The sequence below is a fragment of the Hipposideros armiger genome, unplaced genomic scaffold, assembly GCF_001890085.2.
Source record: "Hipposideros armiger isolate ML-2016 unplaced genomic scaffold, ASM189008v1 scaffold_51, whole genome shotgun sequence".
NCBI lineage: Eukaryota > Metazoa > Chordata > Mammalia > Chiroptera > Hipposideridae > Hipposideros > Hipposideros armiger.
The window spans coordinates 4,819,966-4,843,351 of record NW_017731401.1 but is presented as its reverse complement, the minus strand read 5'-3'; the positions used below and the strand labels follow the sequence as shown (position 1 = coordinate 4,843,351).

At 34.3% G+C, this 23,386-nt stretch overlaps 1 protein-coding gene across 4 annotated transcripts in view; it reads right to left on the bottom strand.

The window, feature by feature from the left end:
• Positions 1-2,427: 2,427 nt before the first annotated feature.
• CPSF6 (cleavage and polyadenylation specific factor 6) overlaps positions 2,428-23,386 on the bottom strand; it is a 33,868-nt gene continuing 12,909 nt past the window's right edge. The window contains exons 4-11 of one of the 4 annotated variants that reach the window (XM_019640527.1): positions 22,061-22,206; positions 20,990-21,163; positions 20,751-20,861; positions 19,810-20,314; positions 17,247-17,362; positions 16,594-16,747; positions 13,770-13,959; positions 2,428-7,235 (exon numbers count right to left, since the gene is read on the bottom strand). In XM_019640527.1, coding sequence (XP_019496072.1) covers positions 13,773-13,959; positions 16,594-16,747; positions 17,247-17,362; positions 19,810-20,314; positions 20,751-20,861; positions 20,990-21,163; positions 22,061-22,206 — 1,393 coding nt within the window. In that variant the 3' untranslated portion in view covers positions 2,428-7,235; positions 13,770-13,772. Of the gene's footprint in view, positions 7,236-13,769; positions 13,963-16,593; positions 16,748-17,246; positions 17,363-19,809; positions 20,315-20,750; positions 20,862-20,989; positions 21,164-22,060; positions 22,207-23,386 lie in introns of all 4 variants that reach the window. The other 3 variants (XM_019640526.1, XM_019640530.1, XM_019640529.1) reach the window with 3 other exon arrangements.

The window sequence follows — 23,386 nt, the reverse complement described above, 5'->3', positions numbered from 1 at the left end:
AGGACAGCAACTTGTCTGTTCCCTTTCCCCCGATTTCCCAGCGCTGTTGCCATCCCCCAATTCCCCAATTTGAGACAAAAAAATCTGTTAAGTTGTACCAGGCTCCTCACTTTCCTCTTTCCCATTCTTCTTCTCATATTTAGATGGTTTGTTCTCTATTTAAACTGTTACTAAAATTATGATTTTAACCCAGATGTCTAGTTCTAAACTCCAAAACCTCATAGCTATGTGACTCGCTATTTCTTGCATTTCATACTGCACCCACACCTTTCCCGTTTCCCATTTGTCAATGGCATACCATTACACAAGCTCTAAGTCACCCTTCCCACCTTGTTATATCCAAACTTCCACTAAGTATTGCTAATTTTGTCTCCTAAATCATCTTTTCTCTACCTCTATTAACCCCACTATTTCCCTATAGTTGAAGACTTTTAATAGTTTATTACTTTACCTCACTTATTCTTTTCCCTATTTAATTGGCTGCCAAGATCTCTGAAATACTAATCTAATTGTGACACTTCAATGATTCCACATCATTCTCAGGGCAATCTTCAATGTGGTTTACAAGCCCTGCAGTGCTGCACTTACCTGTTTCTTGAGGCCCATATAACAGAGGCAATGTTCCTCGCTCTGTCAGCCAAAATGGCATCCTTCCAATTCCTACAAATATGCTATCACCTGCCAAAAGGCCTTTTGTGCAAACCTCTTTGCCTAGAAGATACTTCTCTTCCCTCTTCAACCAAGTTACATCTTATTCCTTCTTCAGGTCTCAGTGGAACATTAAGTAAACTCTTTTTTTTCTGTAAGTTTTCCTATAAGCTGAATGCAGATGTTTGAAAGGTAAAGAATGTGTATATCCCTTATCTGACACTGACAATAGCAGCCAACTGGAACTGATATAACATGAAAATCTAAAAACTCTTAATATAAAAGGGAGGCAAAGACACAGGAAAAGTCAGAATTGGAAACCATTTCTAGTAACATTTCTTGTTCGTGGTAATGGTTAGGAAATAAAACTAAGAGACTGGAAAAATTCTGTCTACAAATTCTTGTAAAAAAAGCCCCCTTTCATTAAGTCAAGCCTTGACTGACTCCTATGGAGTTTTGTGTGGCATCTGGTTTAAAAGATGTTCCTAGTAATCTTTTCTTTCAAATACTCTGCAGGAGTTTCAATGAACTCAAATGCAAGTGAGGATCAATGAATGCAATCTTCTTTAAAATGTAAACACATAACAAAGAGTAACAGGGAAACTAACAAAACCTGAACCACAATTTTAACTAGGATATGGAAAGGGATCCCTGTAATGGTAATTTGTTATTTCTGATACGATCATTTTAACTGTTTACAATTGTTACCTTCAGCATACTTTGAAGCATATAGGTGAAGAATCTGGGACCTAATACCTGGCACAAAAATCCTTATTGAAACCGCAATTTGTTACTGTTTTAAAAGTACTCTATATTGTTTCCAAGCTGGGGTGAAATACTTTGACATTTTTATTTGATTAAAATCTAATAAGGTTAGGGCCGGCCGAGTGGCTCAGCTGGTTAAGAGCTCACTCAAGAGTTTGAGCTCTGGGCCCGCCGAGTGGCGCAATGGTTAAGAACTGGCTTGGGATGCCAGAGGGCCCCGGTTCGGATCCCACATATGAGGGCCAGTGACACTGCCCTCCACAGCTAAGATGCTGAACAGCTCAGCCTGGAGCTGGGCTGCCCGTGAGTTGCCGGTGACGGCGTAGGCTGCAGCCCCTGTGGCAGTGGGTTGCCATGGGCTACCGTGTGTGGCCGGCAGCCAGCGTGAGCGGCCAGCAGCCAGTGTGAGCGGCGAGCGGCCGTCCAGAAGCCGGCGACTGATCTGCCTCGCCTGGGAAGAGCGCAATCATGGTGCCAACTTGGGCCAGTGAAGCAACATCCTCCACAACTAGCCTGAAGAACAAAAGGACAGCAACTTGTCTGTTCCCCTTCCCCCAATTCCCCAGAACTGTTCCCATCCCCCCAATTCCCCAATAAAAAAAATCTTTAAAAAGAGTTTGAGCTCTGAGCAACAGCGGTTCGAGTCCAGCCCAAGCTGAGCAGCCGCTGAGCTGCCAATAGGTAGCAGGATGGCTCAGCTTAAAAAAAAAAAAAAATCTAATAAGGTTACTAATCCCTTAAAACTAGACAAATGTTTTCTGAATCTTAGATTTAAGAATAAAAGAGCCAAGAAATCTTTTAGGTTTCTAAATCCTAATTTTAGCCAAACACCATTTGCTTTAAGGAACATCAAAATGCCAATACAGAAAATAGCCACTAGGAGGCTGACTTAAAGATAAAGTACAGACAACAGTCAGATTTTTCTTATACTGTGTCTGCCAAGATAGAAATGTATTCAAACCATACACAACGGCTAACAAACTATAAATCAAACAAAAAGGACAAACTGCAAAATATTATCAAAATTGTGTTTTATTTTCAATACAAGATAAATACCATGCTTGTTCCTAGTGCAGTTTAAGGCCAACAACGGCCATATAGCAAACTGCTGAACAATCACCTAAATGCTAAAGAAAGAAAAGACAGAACGTAAACATTAAACACAAAATTGTAATTACAAACATTTTAATAAAATGGAATGAGCTTTCTAATAGAAGCTAATATGGAAGTCTAGTTTTTATGGACACCAAAAAAACGTCATTTTCATCAAATATCACCTTACCTTTGCACAGAAATCTTTTTGTGAAGTCACCATAGAGTCAATAGCTAAAATTTTAAGACTTTCTTTGGCCTTCTGGTATTAAACAAATTATTTACAAACCGTGATTCAGTAATTCATGGATACTGGTAATATGATACAATTTTTTGTTAAGGGCTTTCCATTAAAAATTGTAAAACAACTTTGTAAGGCTATATAAGGCTGTAAACTACTTTGCTAATATACCATGGGATGAAGAGGAAGGAGTAATAAGAATAGACCTTTTTTTAAGGCTAAAGTCATCAATGTTATAGATGCATTCCTTGGAATACACTATGATTTACCCCAAAGGATCCTTTCCCATTAAATGCCACCTGAGTACTACAATTTTCAAAGTAAAAAAATAAACATGAATTCACCATTGTATTTTAAAATAATTTAACTCACAGAATGCTGAGAAGTGTTACGCAGTAACAATGAAACAAGAAAAAAACATCTTAAAAATGAAATGTTTTTACTGAATGCAGGGTCTGTTCAATTATGAAATTAATGTAAAACATTTACACCCGTGGCGGAGTTTTAGGATACTCCCACATGAAAAACTCTCCATAGTATTTACTATCCGCAGATACCATTTCAAGATTTGTGTGACTTCAATTAAATTCTATCTAATATTTTAAAGGATTCCCATTACAATATGTTGATTAATATAGCAGGAAGTCTTTAAAATATTAAAATCCGTCTATAACTAAGTGCTTATACGTCCCATACAAAAACCATAGTAGCTGCATACTCAAAGTGAATGCCAACCTGAAATTTTAAAGAAACATTGGTTAAGACAAGCCTAAATCAATCTGAACAGGACACAACTGCCTGAATATTTTGAATATTCATAAAAATTCATACTGCTTCTTTCTAATGCCAAGAAAGAAGACTATATAAGAACTTCCTCCCAGAAGCCTAGACATTTTAACACATTTTCTATTTCAACTTACAATGAAACTTTAATCCTGAATCTCTTGATTTCTCTAAATCAAAAATCTCACATTACAAACACAATGAATGCTATATGTAAGGCCACATCTTAATAAATTTATAATTTTTGGTTGAATACTTATTAAAAAATTAGTCTAAGGCTTCTAAGAGTCAAGTTGCTAAAAAAAATACACCAGTGTTTAAACTGAAGATTAATGTAAAAAAACAACAAAAACAACAAACAACACACACTTTAAGAACAGAAAAATAGAATGCTTTGCTACAAAAATCCCACTTAATATATTTTAGCACAAAAATGTCTAATATGTACAATGGATAAGCGTGCATTTAAGTACATACAACTGCGGGAAACATTTACAGACAGCTATGAAATGCAAATGAACTTAATGGATTAAAATTTAAAAGGCAGTTATCTGTAGAATACCAAGAATTCTCAATACTGTGTTTTCAGTAAAGAATCAGAACATAAACTTACTCTTAAAGTAATAAGCTAAAGCTTAAAACACAAAATTGGAGTCACCTTATAAGATACAGAAAATGCAATGATCATTCAGGTAATGAAAACCAAAATGTCAAGAGCACTCCAACAGAAAGTCTTGTAGTAGCATCTCATTGTATAAAACAGTATGTATTTAGGTTATTGGCACATTTAAATACATAAGGGAAAGAGAAAGTCTTTACCCTTCCAACAACTTTCCCCCTTCACTATAAAATGTTATACAACATTCATTAAAACCTTCGTGTTTAAGAACTGACCTTAAGAAACTAGTAAAAAACAAAGCAATATTCTCCACAGGAGAATTAAATGAAAATAACACCTTAAGCTACAATCCATAGTTATTTGTGCACTCCAAATTGTAGTTAATTGCTTAAGACTATTTTGGTAAAGGGGACATGAAATGGACTATGATCCATAGCCATTGCAACCTACTCCAAGTCTTGCTTATGAAAACTGACAAAATAAACACTTGCAAATTTACACTGGAATATTCTTTCCACAACATACATCCTTAAACTAGAAGCAGCACACTGAAGTGCTGCATGCATCACTCATTCATAACTTTACTGACTGAAAGGAATGTGATTGCATAGCACTAATAAATGCTATGGTTTAAAATTAAACTCAAGTTTGTTTTCATATCCACTGTTTAAGAAGAAATGAAAAGGTCTCTGGGGCACTCTGTCTCTTTTTGGTGTTTGTGTAAAGATTTATCTCTTTGGATTGTTTTTACACATTAAAAATAGGAATTTTTTTTTTCAAATTACATCAGCCCATAGATAACAGAAGGAATATAAAAGAATAAAACAAGGCTTGCAATTTTTACTTTTACAGCTATACATTCATGTGTTATCAGGTTGAGCAAGACTGCAAAAATCAATTAGTCAAACCAAAAAGTTTCCTTCTGACAACACTTAAAAATAATGGACTAGCAGCAAGCAAGTCTAGTACACTCACACTGTCTGCAACAAGTCCCGTTATGAGATCAGTCACGCAGGGAGAAGAGTGACATAGAATGAGCAATAAAAGGGTTCCACTGATAAAAAATGAAAAGGTAAATGACGGGTATAATTAGTACAAAATTTCCAGTTTCAAGTTCAAGCAGTGAGATTTTTATGATTCCATTTTTAAATTCTTCAGAGAAAATTTTATTCTCATGGACATTTACTTACCTTTTAAGCTTACTATTAAACTAATTCCCCTTGTAATATATTTATGTCCATCATTTTTTGCATTAGGACTTTGTAATTAAAATATAAAAAAGCTAGGAAATGATATAAACTAACACCTATACACAAAACAAGAAAATAGTTTTGATACAACTCTCAAATTATGTTAAAAAGGCAACTGCATTTTCAACAAAACACTTAAAAAATTTCTGACAGCAAACAGTTCTGATAAACATCAATGATCCCATGCACAAATACTCTACTCACAAAATGTTTTAAAATAAAACTGACAATAATGTGAATAATTTGAAACAGCTGATTTTGTAAGACCTAGTGTGACAGTGTACGAGATGAAAGTAAAGAACTGCAGTGCAAATCTCTGGAGAGCTTCTACAGTTGCATATGACATAGTATCTAGGGTACCTAAAAATACTTTAATAAGTATTTTTGGCTATGCTTCCTAAAAACCGATGGGTATTATCAGATCTCTCAAAGATAATCAGATCTTAAAAACATCAAAAGCAAATTATAATTTGCTTAAGGATCTTAACTCAAATTTCTGAAGTAGTGATTCAGAATGACCTACCTATAAAAATGTAACCAAGGTGACACTGCCTATGCTAACTTTGCAATTAAGAACATAAGCTAGCCAAGTGCTTATGGGCCGATATGCAAGGCAGGTTTGAAAACAATCTTCAGTTTAGCATGAATCAATATAGGTGCATGAGTATACACAAAATTCCTTAAACCGGAGATAGAGTACACTTATAATCTCCCATTACACACACAGGAGAATACGACCCGATGTTAATAAACATCAGACCCTTCAGAAATCTATAGTAACTGGAAAATAAACTAAGGCTCTCTTTACTTAAATTTGTCCGCTGCATGGCTGTATTTACACTGCCCATGGCTTCAAAAATTAACCACAAGCACTATCAATATAAAACCGCAAATAACTACCGCATCAAGTCAGAATTGTCAAAATTTCTTAAATGCCAGCAGTTTACAATTAGGCATTTCAGTACATCGGTGTTGTAATTAAGCTGCATTACTGTAGCAAACAACATATGGGTTTTTACTAAAATGTTAAAACCACAAAAATTTTTTGACCCCTAACACATTGACTGAATTGCTATGTCTGTGAAATTTCAATTTTTACAACTTTACATACCATTCAGCAAAATCACAAGCTAACTAGGTAAAAACAGCTAGAAAAGCAGAATATAGAAATATTAAATATCCATGTAATTACCTATTCTAATATCAAAATCAAGGGCAAGAGACACTTAATTAGTATGTTTAATTCACTGAACGCAAGATTAGATTGATGCATATCCAAAAACACTATTGCAATGCTTTTTTAAAGGACAGTATAAATGTCATAGTAACATTATCTTTAGATATTGCTGAACACAAGACTTTCCCTGAGGTGTAAACATCAAATAACTTGAACAGCTTTACACATCAGCCCCATTAAACAGTTTATTACAACACTACATCTATTGTAATCAAAGTGGTGCTGTTTACAGACATTATCATATGAACATTTTTTAACAAGAACAAACTACTATAAAAACAAGCATTTACTTGACATTTTTCCAATTGCTTGCACATTATAATGGCCAAAATGTATATAACCAGTAATAAAGTTGCAAAAGCTATAACTTTTTAAATCACACAGGTTTCCTTCAAATAAAACAGTTAAGCAACATAAAAAATAAAAGTAGAGCTACTGGTTACCATTTATGCAGATTTGCTTTATTCAGATTTATTCCTGTTCATTTTATCCATGAATCCTTACAGGTTCAGTTCAATCACAAGAAGCAAACTGCTGGACAAGCGTCATGTTTCCCTCATGAAGACTGTTTTGTCTTGGAAGGTGTTCCTCTTCCTTCAGCTGTAATGTGTCAAAATTTGTGATGTAGATTTTGCTATTCCCCACAATACACAGAAAAACGCTGGCTTAACTATACATACACAAGTCGTGCATCTACTTCACTGTTATGTATTCTAACACAAAGTAAGAATTAACTGAAACAGTAGCTGCTTTTGCGGTGGAGAAATGCTCCCAATTTCTGTGATAATTAAAACTGAAATATTCTGATTTCATTCTTCTTACGTATTATTGCCTTATAAGTTTAACGACTGAAACAAATGATAATATAGCAGCTACTGTTTCTGTGATGATGGAAACATTTATAAGTCTTTTCCTAAAGTATGCATACTACAAGAATAAATGGAAAAATGCTTGATTTTAATGTAAATGTTTTTCATTCAACCACATGTCAATTCTATAAGAACGCATTAACAATTAAATGCGAACTGAATATAAAATGCAATCAACTATTTTACAAATTAGTTGTATTTGTTTGACAACATACAGGAACTTCTGCAAATGTTATAAATCAACCGGTACTCCATGTTACAAAATTTATAAATAAAATTCATAAATATATACTTCAGTATGCACATTTAAATATATATGACATCCACGTACAAATTTTTAGACATAATACAAATTTAAAACATTTACTTTACTTTTGCTCTATTCGACCTATATTTAAATACCTAATGTAATGTATAAACTAACCAAAAATAAGCTAAGTAAGAATCTACAATGATAATTTTCATTGAAAACCCACATAAAGAAAAAAAAAACCCCAATAAATTTGGTAAACAAAAATTTCAGGAATACATAAATATGTAAACTTCAGGTGGATTCACAAAAGAAACATTCAATTAACTTAGATATAAGTGATAAATGAAACACCAGATCTTTAAAATATAAATTCCGAGAGCATTTCATTAAGATGTAAGAGGCAAAAGAGCACAATAGTGATATTTTGCCATAAAATTGAAAATATTTTGCTCTACAATTAAGAGTAATTAATATTCTACCCAAACTATAAATTTTCTCTTTTATGTCCTTTCCTCTTCACTAGGCTTTAAGAATCTTAAGAGCATCAGCACACATATGCATTCACTTTGCCTAGCAGTAAAAACCTAAATTTTATAACTGCAAAAGGAAACAACAATGTTATAGTCCTGGACTTCTCTTTTTAATATTTTCTATTTGCTCATGTTTCAAAGAGATACTTAAGCCATTTTTAAAGTTACCTGTTATTGTACCTTTATCTTATTGTTGATGAACCTTTTTGGCAGAATTATTTCATGAAAAAAAATCTAGAAAGGTAGCTTTTATATATTGTATTTTTATTATTTGCAATGCACTTTTAAAAATTAGTATTACAATATTAAAGCGAGACAAGGAATATATTCTAGTCTGAAAAAAATGGATAAAGGGAAATTCATAAATCTTAACTGCAAAAGAATGCTATCTCCCTAATTTTTTTGTTATGCCAGGAGGGAGATAAGTCATTAAGATTGAGTGACAGTGAACAAAACAGAAATAATCAACCCTTCCGAAAAACATATGGCATACACTGAAACTTTTTATCATTCATTACTCCAATGGAGAATTTCACTACTTTTAACGTAGGAAATCCTGTTAGTGAAATTACAACACACATCTTTATCCAGGATGAATGCTCTCATCTTTTGCTTGATTATACTTAATAATTAGATCTTTATTACTAATAAGCCTCTCATTTTCACCATACAGACATAAAATCTGGGGCATAGTCTGACAGTTTTTATTTCTATTTCTAAACACTTTACATTTATCCATTTGGAAATACAAATTTTACAATCTCAAACGGAACCAAATTTGAAGGCAATACAACCCATTTCCAATAATCCAATTCCATGTGATAGTCTCAAATTTCTAAGTAGAAATCTACATAAACCAAGATATCAAAAAAGCTTAAAAGTGACAAATACATTCAATGTTCTTGTTTTCAGAATACCATTTGGTCAAATCTTTTCATGTCAAAGCCACACAATTATTTGCTTCAGCTATCAGTTATAAAAGGAATACCTATGTTAACAGTTGTTAAAAAACTAAGAAGACAAATGGAATCTGCAACTCTTTAATGAAGTCTGTATAGTGAGAACAAAATAAAATTTCAATACCGAGAAGGCACCTGGATTTTGAGATAATGTAAGATCAAGTCAATACTAACAACTCAAATTATGAGTTTCTGTTAGAAATTTATCTAAGCAAATTTGTTAGCCATCAATATTTCTAAACTCATGGCAAATTTATCCTTCAAGTAAAAGATTCAAATGTATATTTTCACATTAAAATATTGAATTTAAATAATTCTAATATAATTTTAGAGATGTACTTTTATTAAGTCAATGAAATTCACTTTTATGTGAAAATTGCTCTTTAACAAATGAAAATGGGATAAGAGAAACAAGTATCTAAACATGTTAAATCTTTTAAAATCAAAATTTTGTGTTGAGAACATATTACACAAAATTATGTTTACTGTAGATGTTTACAGAAAATTCCCTTACTACCAAAACATTTTGTATTTTCATCTTTCTACCTTTGAAGATGATACTTACCTCATTTTAACTAAAACCTTTTATTACACTATAAAACACACAGGATTGTTGCTCTAGGCAGTTCACTAGAAATAGTAGAAATAAACTTCATCACGGTCAAAACTCAGCTTTGCCCCCAAAATTTCACAAAATGGACATTTCAAAATAAACTGTTTATGTGATTTATAATTCACTGTAAGAGTTAAAACATGCTATCACAGAAGGCAAATTAGTAAATTTGGATAGCATATATGGCAACCATAGCACTTTTTTGTTATTAGATTTTCTTTAAACAATGCTAACTAAATATTCATTCAAAACATTATTTATTCAGAACAATCTAATTTACAAAGTAAAACAATGGTAATAATTTCACACTGAGATGAAGGTGAGAGCAAGATGACTCACATTGGCACAGAATTTTTTTTTTTATAGCAAAAATCACTAATTGTTTGTAAACAAAACCATATTCTTAAACCACAGTGAGCAAAACACACTATACATCCATTCAAGGGATCACTTCCTACCATCCTGTCACTTCAATTAAGATGGTGTGTAGTCACAGAAAGGTTTTACAAGGAATACTAAAAGCAAGGAAAATTAGAGTAAAAAAAGTGAGAGCTAACATATCCAAACGAAGCACGGTAGTTTAGGATATATGGGAAAACACAAAGAAAACATAGGGATGGACAATATTAGGCAGTTCTCAGATGATCTAAGAGTTGCACAAATAATTTTTAAATCTTATTACCACCAGTATCATTCATCAGGTAGTTAAGAATTTAATTTTCATATAAGCCTTAAAGTTAATACTACCTTTTAACGGAGATGAACCATCTTCATATGTAAGAAAAAACTTGTGTCTTTTGGCTTTGGTTTCCCCGAATTAATGAAAAATTATAAACTGAGTAAGAAATGCAAAGCACCCGAAGTCTTGTGTAATAACATCTAAGATCACGATATTTTTGGTATAAGTAATCAAACAACAAAGTGTAGTTATTTAATTCATGTTATACACGATGCTTAAAAATTTTATCAAAGAAACGGATTTGAGAATATGTGAAACTTCATATATCAGAAAAAACTGAATTGTTAATAAAAATTTGCTGAGTAGGGTTGTTCTAAACAAGTAATAAGTAGAACACAACTTAAAAGAAAATAACTCAACTATGAAAGTAAAATTATTTCTGTAAGAAGTATACAATCTTAAAAGGTTGAATTACTTTTGTTTTGCTCAGAGTGGTTTGAGAATAGAGGCAGAAATTACAGAATATGAAGCACAATGTATATACATACCAAAAATTTACAATACTGACATTCCCATTAAAATATTATCTATTTGAACTTAAATACTGACTGCTTTTAGAAAAACTAATACATTTTTAAATGAGAGAATGCAATTAACATTACCAACAGTTCAAACACAAAAAAAATTAAGATGGGACAGACATTAACAGTTTGCCAACACCGTTAAGTTTCCAGTTAAATTAAGAACTTGCCCTTTAGCCATTCATCATCACTTTAATAATAGATCACATTATTGTTTTATTTGTACACAGACTTACTGACATTCACCTTAGCTTCCAAGTTACTCTTATTCCATTTAGTCAATTTAAGATTTACTTGAAAGCTCAAAAGGACTCATATTTAAAAACTTCTAAAAAGGTCAACAGGCCTTATTGTTATGGTGATTAAAATGTGCAGATAGTTGTTTGTTTTAAAAAGTTTTTCACTTGACTATATTTAATCCCAGTACCTATCCCTTTATTCATGTCTACATCCACAATAAATACTATTTAGTATAGCAACGGTATAATATTCAAAGATAACAGAATTTTTTGCACTAGAAATGCTTATGTAAAATTTTTGCTTGGATGAAGGCACATAACAATATTACAACTCAATTCTGATTAATGTACAAACAAAACATGGAAATTTTGGTATGGTACATATCAGTGATTAAGAAAAAATGTGAACAATAGTTTGCAAGTTAGAAATTCATAGTTAATGTTGAAATGTAATGAAACTCAAGCCATGATATAGTTAGGTGTACCCATTACTGAAATGTAATGTTAGTTAATTCAAAGTATTTAAAATTAACAACAAACTTTTCAAGAAGGAGTTTGCCTGGCTTACTATTCTATTTTAAATAGAACCAGTAAGAAAACTCATTAACTTTGGGTATAAACTGGTTCAGAAGCCCCTTGATGGACACATCCAATCTTAGAGATGACTGAAAATGTATGCAAGTCTTATTACCATACCTTCAGTAACTAGAAAGAAGCTTGTTGATAAATGACAAAGTCTAAAAAAAGTATAACTCATAGGACCTCTATCTTACTATATAAATGAAATGGCTGATATAGTTAAGTATTTCATGTAGTAAGTTAGCCACAATAAACCTTAAGCAATTGATGGACACAGAATTTTTTTGTAGGATGCAATCAGATCTATTCAATCCAGGGGTGGAAAAAGCTACATCTTTAAAATTTAATGTTTTAAATTTACATGATACAACATTCAATTCTTACTCATATCCACAAAAACAGTATCAATTTCAGTAAACTTAATTTTAAAAGTGAAAGATGTTTTACATCATATTAAAGAAATGTTTTTAAGAATTACTTATATTAAGTTCTATAATACAATATATGGACTATTTTAAAATAAAAATTTGATAAATATTCAAGATGCATATTCAAAATGCAAAGAAAAGTATTAAACTGGCCTTTTCACTTCAAAAGTACTTTAAACTGTAAATACTGTAATCGCTTATTTGTATACCATACAAGGCTGTGTTACATGCTTATTTTCTAAATTTTATTATCCAAAAAGGATCTCATTTGCCAAAATATGGTTTAAGAAACCGCTATCCTATCACAGAATTATACACTTCATTTTGCCCATAACAATTTAAATACTAACAATTACCATGACTTAATTTTCAATGTTTTCCATGATTATGGAAAATAACTGTGTAAAGAAAGGTTACCTATAAGGGGTTTATTTTATCCTAATTTGAATATGCCACCAATATATAAAGAAAAAATATTTATTTACAGAATAACCTGTGTCACATGCACAAGCCTTATATTGCCCCCCCAACTTTTCACATGAATAAATGCTGTTCACAAATATAAAAATAAAATTACACGTGAAAATGAAGTATAAACAGACAACTCTTTCCGCTTTGTGAAAAATGTACACAATAAAGTTTTAAAGTACAGAAAAAAAGACAATGATTATGGTTTATGAATGAAACATCAAAGAAAATTATTTCAAGGTTATTATAACCTGGGATGTATGATTTGATACAATTTAAAATTCTTAGATATGAAGAACCCTAAACCCATTTTAATTGAGCAAGTTTCATATCTTTGTTGCAAATTAAAGGATACTGCTTCTTTTGTTTTTAAAAACAAAAAACAGACGCCAAGAAAAATGTTCTTTCTAAAAAATTTTAAGTAGAAAAACTCTTTCAATGTTGAGAGACCATCCTCGTGCATTATAAATTATTATAGTGTTAAATTTTGTTTAAAAGTTTTAGGGATAAATGAAGTTAGTTCAAGGAGAGCAATTAAAAAAATTTTAAAAGCCCAAGCACATTACACATATATGAATTAACTCCCTGTATTTTATATTTTAAATCATATGCAAATATGTATGTGATTAAGAGAATCCCAATTTTTAGATTTTAGAAGTCGACAATGAGTCCTCTTGATTATTTTCTTGCTTTCTTAAGATCCTTAACAATCTGAAACCTAAAAGTTGTAATTCAGCAATATTCAAGGATACGGTCAAATTTTTTACCTGTTATTTCTTACCTGTCATTTGTCTCTGATGTTTCCAGAAGATTAAATTCAGAACAAGTAGTTGATCACTTAAAATGTAGGTATATACTGTATAAACAATAGCCTTGGAGTTATAATTACTGTTAATAATGCATATACTAAATACAATAGGAACAAGGAATACCCACCTTCTAACGATGACGATACTCGCGCTCTCGGTCACGTTCTCTGTCCCGGTCCCTGTCTCGGTCCCGATGTCGCTCTCGTTCTCTGCTTCTCTCTCTATAATAATCATCATGACGATCTCTACTGCGGGATTTATGACGCCGACTCTTTTCTCTTGATCTACTATGGTCCCTCTCTCTTGATCGTTCACGTCTTCTAAAAGAAATTACTGGATTAGTGCTCTCCATAACTGGATAGCTTAAAAAGATATTTAATATTTTGGTGTTTAAAAATACCTAAGGCAAAAAAATTCTTTATAAATGTAGTTTAGACTTATGATATCCTGAACTGTCAGAAATGATTTACCAACTCATCTAGAGAAATTACATTTTAAAAAATACTCACTACAAAATTGGGAACCAGACACACCAGGGCTGTACGTATCATCCATTACATTTATTATAACTAGTAGTCTAAAACAGACATGTAGTGTTTACTGAATGAAAAAACAAAAAGGTGAAGGAGAGAAAATTCAAAGGCTTTGTGTTTTAAACTAAAGAACGTGTCAAAGGTAGTTGAGATATAAAATTCATGAAATCACTAAATATACCATGGGACTTAAATACACAAAAAATACCACCCATTAACACAGGTTATCTAAACCAATTTTACATTCCTAACTAATCAAAATTATAACTCCTCTGAGAAATTTTCTAATAGTATATATATTTGTTAGGGGGCTTGGGGGGGGGGAGCAGAGAAACCTAGTAATTATGACCACTGGTAAAATCTGGGATACTATTCATATTGTTATTTAATCAAGAGAAATGTTTCATGTACCAGCTTTAAAAAACAAACAAACAACAAAAAAAACCCCACAGGTAATTTAACCAAAGTATGTCACCCAAAATACTTTTAGAAACTGCTATTCAAAATTTAAAATTTACAATAAGGAAATAACAATTGCCTATTAGTTTAAATGTATATTTTGTATTTTTGAACCAGACAACTAGACTTAGCAAACATTATTAGGTACTTACTTTGTGGATTTAAAAAGTTAAAAAGAAAACTATGTAAGATAAGATCTTTAGCTATGAGAACTTTATTCAGATACAAAGATCCTTATGTTAGGTCAAAAAGGTAATAATTATCAAGTTGGGGACCATGACAAAAGTAAGCTTCTTTTCCCTAATTTAATGAAGAAGATTCTACCACCATATAAAGTACACGAAAGACAGATCTAAGAATATCATGGGAAGATAAAAGATCTACTTTCAAAAATATGTACTATTTCAAGGTTAGAAAAATTTGCTAAAAAAAAAAAAGGAATTTACTTAATTAAAAAACTAAGAATAGATCATTCATTAACTCCGTTGTTCAAAAGACATTTATCTAGTATCCGTTCTGTATCAAGCACTGTTTAGTCATTAGAAATAGTGTGACAGTCACTTGAAAAGAGCATGGAGGTTCCTCAAAAAAATTAACGAATTTAGCTACCATACGACCCAGCAATCCCTCTTCTAAGTATCTACCTGAAAAATTAGAAAACATTTATTTGTAAAAATATATGTACCCTTATGTTCACTGCAGCATTGTGCACAGTAGCTAAGACATGGAAACAACCTGAGTGTCCACTGATGATGATTAGATAAAGACGTCCTTCACACATACAGTGGAATACTACTCAGCCATAAGGATGAAATACTGCCATTTAAGACAACACAGATGGATCTTTAGAGGGTGAAGTAATGCTCAGTGAAGTAAGTTGGACAGAAAAGGACAAGAACCTTATGGTTTGACTCATGTGTGGGACATAAAACAGAAAGCAACAAAATAAACTCACAGACAGACAACGGTATGGTAGTTACCAGAGGGGAATAGGAGTAGGGGGAGGCTGAAGAGAGTAAAGGGAGTCAAATATATGGTGATGGAAGAAGGGTAGACTTTGAGTGGTGAGCACACAATGAATTACACAGATGATGCATTAAAGAGTTGTGCACTTGAAACTTGTGTTATTAACCAATGTCACCCCAATAAATTAAACAAATACAGAGCGTGCAGTGCCAAAAAAATGTATACACATTTTAAGGAAAAAACTATTAAAACTGTAATACTATCAACCAATAACAAAAGATGAATACAAGTCACATTTGACTTCTCCAACTCCAAGAGGCACTCAAAGTGGTTACCATCAGCATAATTTAAATACAGTTTCTTCCTTTCTTAAAATGTGTACACATTTTTTGACACCCTGTGTATACTGTAGTGAACAGTACAGATAAGGCCCCTTCCATCTTTTAACAAGTATAATGAAACAATAAATGTGAATTAATAATAAGTAAGACTAGATTATGTAAGTACTATGAAAGAAATAACAGAACACCACAACAGGAAAGCCTGGGAAAAGACCCCCACCCCCAGGAAGTTAGATTGAGTTGAGGCATGAAAGAAGCCAGCTATGTGAAGAGCCAAGGAAAAGGGCTCCTAGCAGAAAGAGTACCAAATACATCAATAGTGAGACGAGCAAGTGCTTGAGGTGTCAAGAGGAAGGGCAGGGAGACCAGTATAGCTAGAGAACAGTGAGCAAGGCAAGAGGCACACAATGAGGCTAAAAGATAGACAGGAACTACATCACACAGTGCCTCAACATTTACAGTCTTATTCTGATAGTAACTAGAAGCCTTTAAGGGTTTTGATCAAAAGGTAAAAGAAAAAAAAAAATCACTCTAGCTGCTGAGTAAACAGTAATAAGTAAAATCAAAGTCCTATTTTAAAGTGCCAAACATAATATTTTTTCTGTTTGTAAAGTAGCAGTTTTAAATAGACATGAGACAGGAAAAGTTTTACCTTGATCCAGAACCATAAGACTTAGATTCAATTCCATGAAGGCAATCTTGCAAAGAGCTAATGAGAACTTTGCAACGATCATCAGCAGATACTTTGGATTGTTTAATTAAAGAAATTGCAGTTACCAATGTCTCAATAGCACTCCCATAATCACCTGTGAGGGGAAGGAGAAGAGTTGAAGTGAAATAAATTTTGTTTTCAAAATACCACCAAACCACCTGTGGTAAGACTGTAAAGCATTGCACAAAAAAGCACACTTTAAAATGACCAGAGAAGACATTTTAATTTTTTTGTTTCACCATTTGGAAAAGGCTTTTACGAGGATGTGCATGAAGTTAGCACAATTTGTTATTATTAAAGCTGGGTGAAGCAGGTATCATTTGTAAATATGATAATAAATGAGCTGCCTTAAGGTTCCTGAGCCATTAAATATCAGGGCAAAGATTTAAATCTACACCTAAAATTTTAAAATTAGGAATCTTTCCATTTCACTGTGACAACTTGCTTCAATGCCTTTTTAAAAAAAGTACAGGTAATGATTTGGGAGTATAAAAATCACTACTACATATAAATGATCAAACTTCAAGACTACTTAAGTTTTAGGTCATTCCTAATAACATAAATAAGAAAAATTAATAAAGAAATCTACAAACCAGCACTGGCATCAGACACAGCTCTTGAAATAGCACTGCTTGAGATTGCCCGATTTCTATTCATGATTTCTTCAAACTCAGCTTCACTCAATGGTGTTCTTGCAGTATCCATTTCCCTATAAAATCAAAATAAATTTTATATCATACTCAACGTATTTTCTAAGTTAGTTTTAATACTATAAAGCAATTCATACCGATTGCTTTTGACAAGTGCCTTAGAGCTAGTAGTTAGTTATCCAGATCAAAGCATGTTATTTCTCCTACAAAGAGAACAAATCTAAGCAAAAATTTTTTTACACCACTATTTTATAGCTAAATTAAAATAGCAGCTTAGAAATCATGCCTTTCTGGAGCCGGCTGAGTGGCGAGGTGGTTAAGGGCTGACTTGGGATGCCAGAGGGCCCCAGTTCGGATCCCACATATGAGGGCCAGTGACACTGCCCTCTACAGCTAAGGTGCTGAACAACAGCTCAACCTGGAGCTGGGCTGCCCTGAGTCGACGGCGACGGCGTAGGCTGCAGCCCCTGTGGCAGTGGGTTGCCATGGGCTACCATATGTAGCCAGCAGCCAGCGTGAGTGGCCAGCAGCCGCAGTGAGCGGCCATCCAGAAGCCAGCGACTGATCTGCCTCGCCAGGGAAGAGCACAATGATGGTGCCAACTTGGGCCAGTGAAGCAACGTCCTCCACAACTAGACTGAAGAACAAAACGACAGCAACTTGTCTGTTCCCCTTCCCCCAATTCCCCAGCACTGTTCCCATCCCCCCAATTCCCCAATAAAAATCTTAAAAAAAAAAAAATCCCATGTAAGATAATGAGTTTTTTCCCCCCAACAAAAACTAGTCAATTATACACCCCCCACTTCCCCCACTTTCAACCTTGAAAATCTGATACTAGATATGAGACTCAAATTTAACCTGTCAAACTAAGTCACCTAACCCACTCCTATACACTAAAGGCAAACATTTGATATGTAGTCGCTCACCGGAACTAAAGTGACCAGGAGAAAATTTGTACTACAGCTTAGCAGTTACATTTTTTCTAAGAAAACAAAGCATTTTTGGCACTCACAAAGATGTGACATCTATGGATTGGTAACTGTCAACAGACTATTTACAACATCAAATTTACTGCTGGGGAACTGTGCAGTTGTATGAAATTAGGCAAATGGTCAAATCCATCCTGCAGGACATTGTCAGACAAACTGAAATATCAAGTAGTGTAATACTGACAGTTAAAGAATACAAAATCAAATGATAAACTCAAAAGAAACTGAAGGGCAAATTCAAATACTTCTTGGAGATTATAAATACAGCTCTCCAAATTATGATGCATATTATTTTTTAATTACTTTGGAAGGGAGCTAAGAGATCATGTAGTTCAACAGGAGTTTCCTCCCAGCTTTTTTCTAAGGATCACCATTATTTTAATTTCCATAAAGACTGTGTTTTAACAAGCCTTTGTGTACCCAAATATCCTTATAAATTAATGTTTCCATTTTAATTAAAAGTTATCAATTTGCTACTCAGCATGAGATAATCTATAGTGATTATCAAACAAACTGATCTAATTCCTAAAACAATGAAGAAACTTTAGTGTTTCAGTGTAGTGTCATCAATTAATTATTCAGACTTAAAAATCTTAAAAATAGCTTAAGGATTCTACTTGCTTTCTGAAATTATACTTTATTTATGGCAGACATGATGACTCTTTATCCCTAAACTTTATTTTTATTTTATATAATTTTTTAAGATAATAAATTATCTCTCTCTTTTTTTTTTTTTTTTAGTTGGGGAACTGAGGAAGGGTACCAGCCAAGTTGCTATTCTTCAATCTTCATTGTAAAGGGCGCCAGTCACCATCTGGCTTCCCGTTGGCAGCTTATGGCCTCTAAGCTCAAGGTGCCGAGTTCAGTCTTAGTTGCGGGTGAGCGTAGCCACCATCCATATGTTGGAGTCAAACCCGGCAGCCTCGCTGTTAAGAGCGCATGTTCCATCCACTGAGCCATCCAGGGGCATCTCAGCTCATGGTGCCAAGTTCAGTCTTAGTTGCGGGTGGGTGGGTGTAGCCCACCATCAAACAGGCAATCTTGTTTTTACACCAGCTGAGCCATCCCACCACCTGTTGGCAACTCAGCGACAGCTCAGCTCAGCTGGGCGCAGAGTCACTGGCCCTTGTGGGAATTGAACCGGCAAACCCTTGCCACTCAGAGCTCGCGCTCTTAAGCCAATTCTCAGCCAACTGAGCCCCTCAGCTGGCCCAAAAAATTATCTTTATTAACCTCTTTTAACTAAAGAAATGATGAAAACAAATCCCCAGGATTTAGCGACTTGCTCTAAATCACATGGCAATGTAAGTGGCAGAGATGGATTACTCCCAACCTGGTTCTGTATGTTTTTCACCATATCATACTGCCTATTATTTTCTCACCAGAGAAAATAATACAGAAAATTAAACATATGGGGAAATGGCTATAATTTTACAAAAACCTCAGTAATGGAGTGTTGAATATTTTTTACCAATCAAATACTCCAAATCTACTTTCAAAAATACATACTAACTTACCTTCCAGGAGGCCCATAGTCACCCCTGTCATATGGGGGAGGTCGGCCATATGGATCTGTTGGTGGTGGACCCCGGCTATCTGATGTAGGCATGCCGCTGTTAGTTGGTGGAGGAAAGAAAGCCGGGTTCACATGTGGAGCGGGCGGTGGAGCACCTGGAGGTGGTCCAGGAAGATGCGGAGGAGGAGCAAGTGTAAGGGGTGGCCCCAGAGGGCCAGGTGGGCGAGGTGGAAAGGGGCCTGGAGGTGGAGGTGGTCCCTGTTGTGGAGGTGGTGGGCCAGGAGGGGGACCGTAGCCTGGAACTGGAGGTGGAGGGCCAGGTGGAAGCGGACCCAATGGAGGCTGCCCAAAAGGTTGTCCAGGAAAGAGAACTGGTGGTGGAGGGCGATCTCCTCGATTAGGAGGCCCAGCTAGAGGAGGAGGCAGAACCTGACCAGGAGGTGGAGGACCTGGTGGGCCAGGTGGGCCTGGAGGACCTAAGGGTGGGCGTGGTGGAGTTTGTCCAGCTATGGAATAAAGGGGAGAAAGAAAAAACACACTTCAATAAGGTATTTTAACTTCTATGCCAAGATTATACTTTTAAAGCATAACTCATAGACCAAGATTCTTTCTCTTTAATTAAAACCCATATGGTAAATGCTACACTAACAATTACAAAGGTGAAATATATCCTTACAAATTTAACTACATCAATTTATGCTTAAGAAAAATTACTGAAACAAAAACTTTAATAAAGATTACAATGCTTAGAGATAGTTTCCATCTTTCAGCATACACACATTTCTTACAGTGAAATCACCCACCTTATATTCTACTCTGATGCCAAGCTAGAAAGTGAAATAAGGAAAATTGGTCTTGAAAGGATTTTTTAAGAGGTAAGATAATAAGACGGATGTAAATATTCTATATATAAGTCAAGCAAGTGTGGAGAAAAATAAAGACCTTTTAGGCCAAAAATGGGTATTTCCTCTATGCTGTGCCCCATATGCCATGGAATCCTAGTTTCCAGGAACAAAGGCCGAGTTCCTTTAACAAGATGCTTGATCAAATTTCCTGGATTCCAAAAATAGCATAACAAGGAGAGTAAGTCACATTAATAATGCATTACTTGAAAAGAGAGAAAAGGAAAAGAGGTATTAGGTAGACACATTATATCCATGGTTATTTAAGAAAAATTTTACCTGGAAAAGGTGGGGGTGGCCCTCCTGGTCCTGCTGGCCCAGGAAATCTGTCCCCACCGGGAACAGCCCCTGGAAAACGGCCCCGTCCTCTACCACCTTGTGGAAATGATGCACGTGAACTGCCTCCTGGAGGACCAGCTTTACCTTCCCCAGACATTTGTCCTGATTGTGTAGCTGCAAATATCCAAATACTCATAAATAGCATTTATTAAAATAGTTCTCTGAAATGTAGCCATTGTTATTAGAAACAACTATATCTCAAAGTTCATTTACACTATACATGAACTTGTAGAGATGCCTTGGGCCTGTCCAAACTACAGGAGAAGTACTGATTAGGAAAACATTCACATCTATTTAAGTTGTTTTGAAATTTCAAAATATCAGGCATAAATATATTTCCAATGAGTAAATAGTTACTTTCAAAAGACCAGTGCTCTGCAGCAGCCAAGACCAAAATTCTCCAACAGAAATCTGAATTTCAGTAAGCATAGAGCATTTAAATTTTGTAACATATTCTTAAGTCTTAAGTGCTAAAACATTAAAAGAAAAACAACCACTTGAATTTCTGTAAATTACATGTTCATCCACCTTATCTCTTTAAGTGATAACATTCATAAGTGTGTAATGGCAAATCTCTTCTATAATCACTTTACCAAGTGGTGAAAGGTCTTGGTGCCAAGCAGAAATCAACGAATAATTTTCTGGTTATCAGTGGTTTCTCCCCCACAATAACACACATCCACATAAGTTTCCTTCAATCTAAGGATTAGAATGTAGTTTCTTCCTTTCTCTAGGACGGGAATGACAGGACAAGAATGGCAGGGCTACAGAGCTTGCACACTGTTGAATAGTATTGGGTTTGTGACACCTAGAGAAAAATGGGAGTAGGTTTCCAGTACACAGGACCAGTCATAACCAGCAAATAAATCAAATTCAAAGCATGGATTTTCTAAAATGGATTCTCCAACAAACTAAATACTATGATGACTTCTCTAGTATAACATCTAACAAATGCTGGCAACATTGGTTAAAATACCTATCTTTAATAAAAGCCTCAGAGGGATTGCTTACTTTTCCTGGACTGCATTTCAAATTGACTCAGGAACTGTTTATTGCATGGAGTTACAACAGGATTCTGACCATGAAGTTCTCTTTTAGGCAACAGATCCATTAACTTTTTTGAGGATGCTTCAGATCCAACACCAACAAGGGCAAACCTAAAAGATGTTTAAAGGGGTGAGGGTAGAAAGTAAGGAGGGATTAATAATGCTACTATTCTTATAAAGGAAATGGCCTGAATTTAATTTTATCTAAGATAACTAAAAATATTTCATAAATTAAAACTACAGTTAATACTTTCATCTGCAACTTTTTAAATAATATACCATACAATCCACTCATTATAGCATACAATTCAGTGTCTTTTAGTACATTTAGAGTTTTACAACCATCATCACAATCAATTTCAGAACATTTTTATCACCCCAAAATGAACTCTATACCCACTGGCTGTCACTCCACTTCCTCCCATCCCCCAACCCTAAGCAACCACTAATCCACTTTCTGTCTCTAAGGATTTGCCTATTCTGGGCATCTCATATAAATAGAATCACACAATAAATGATCCTTTCTGACTGGCTTTCCACTTAGCATAATGTTTTCTAGGTATATGCATGTGGCATTCTGTATCTGTACTGAATTTTTTTTTATGGCCAAATAATATTCCATTATGTGGATATACCACATTTTAAAAACTCCATTAATCAGATGATGGAAGCGGTTTCCATTTCTTGGTTATTATGAATGCCACTATAAAAAACGCTCAACATCATTAAGCATCAGGAAAATCACAAATTGAAACCACAACGAGATACCACTTCATACCCACTAAGATGGCTTTAATGAAAAAAGACAATTAAAAAGGGGTGGTGAGAATGTGGAGAAACTGGAACCATCATACACTGCTGATGGGAATGTAACATGGCATAGCCACTTTGACAATCTGGTAGTTCCTCAATAAGTTAAATATAGAGTTAACATATAATCTAATAATTCCACTCTGGGTGTACATATATACTTAACAGAATTAAAAATACATGTTCATACAAAACATACATGAATATTCATGGAGGTATTATTCATAATAGCAAAACCAGGAACAACCCCAATGTCCATCAATGATGGATGAAATTTAAAAAGGGGGTACATTCAAATAATGGCATATTATTTGGCCATAAAAAGAAGTACTGAGGGCCGGCCGAGTGGCGCAATGGTTAAGAACTGGCTTGGGACGCCAGAGGGCCCCGGTTTGGATCCCACATATGAGGGCCAGTGAAACTGCCCTCTACAGCTAAGATGCTGAACAACAGCTCAACCTGGAGCTGGGCTGCTGTGAGT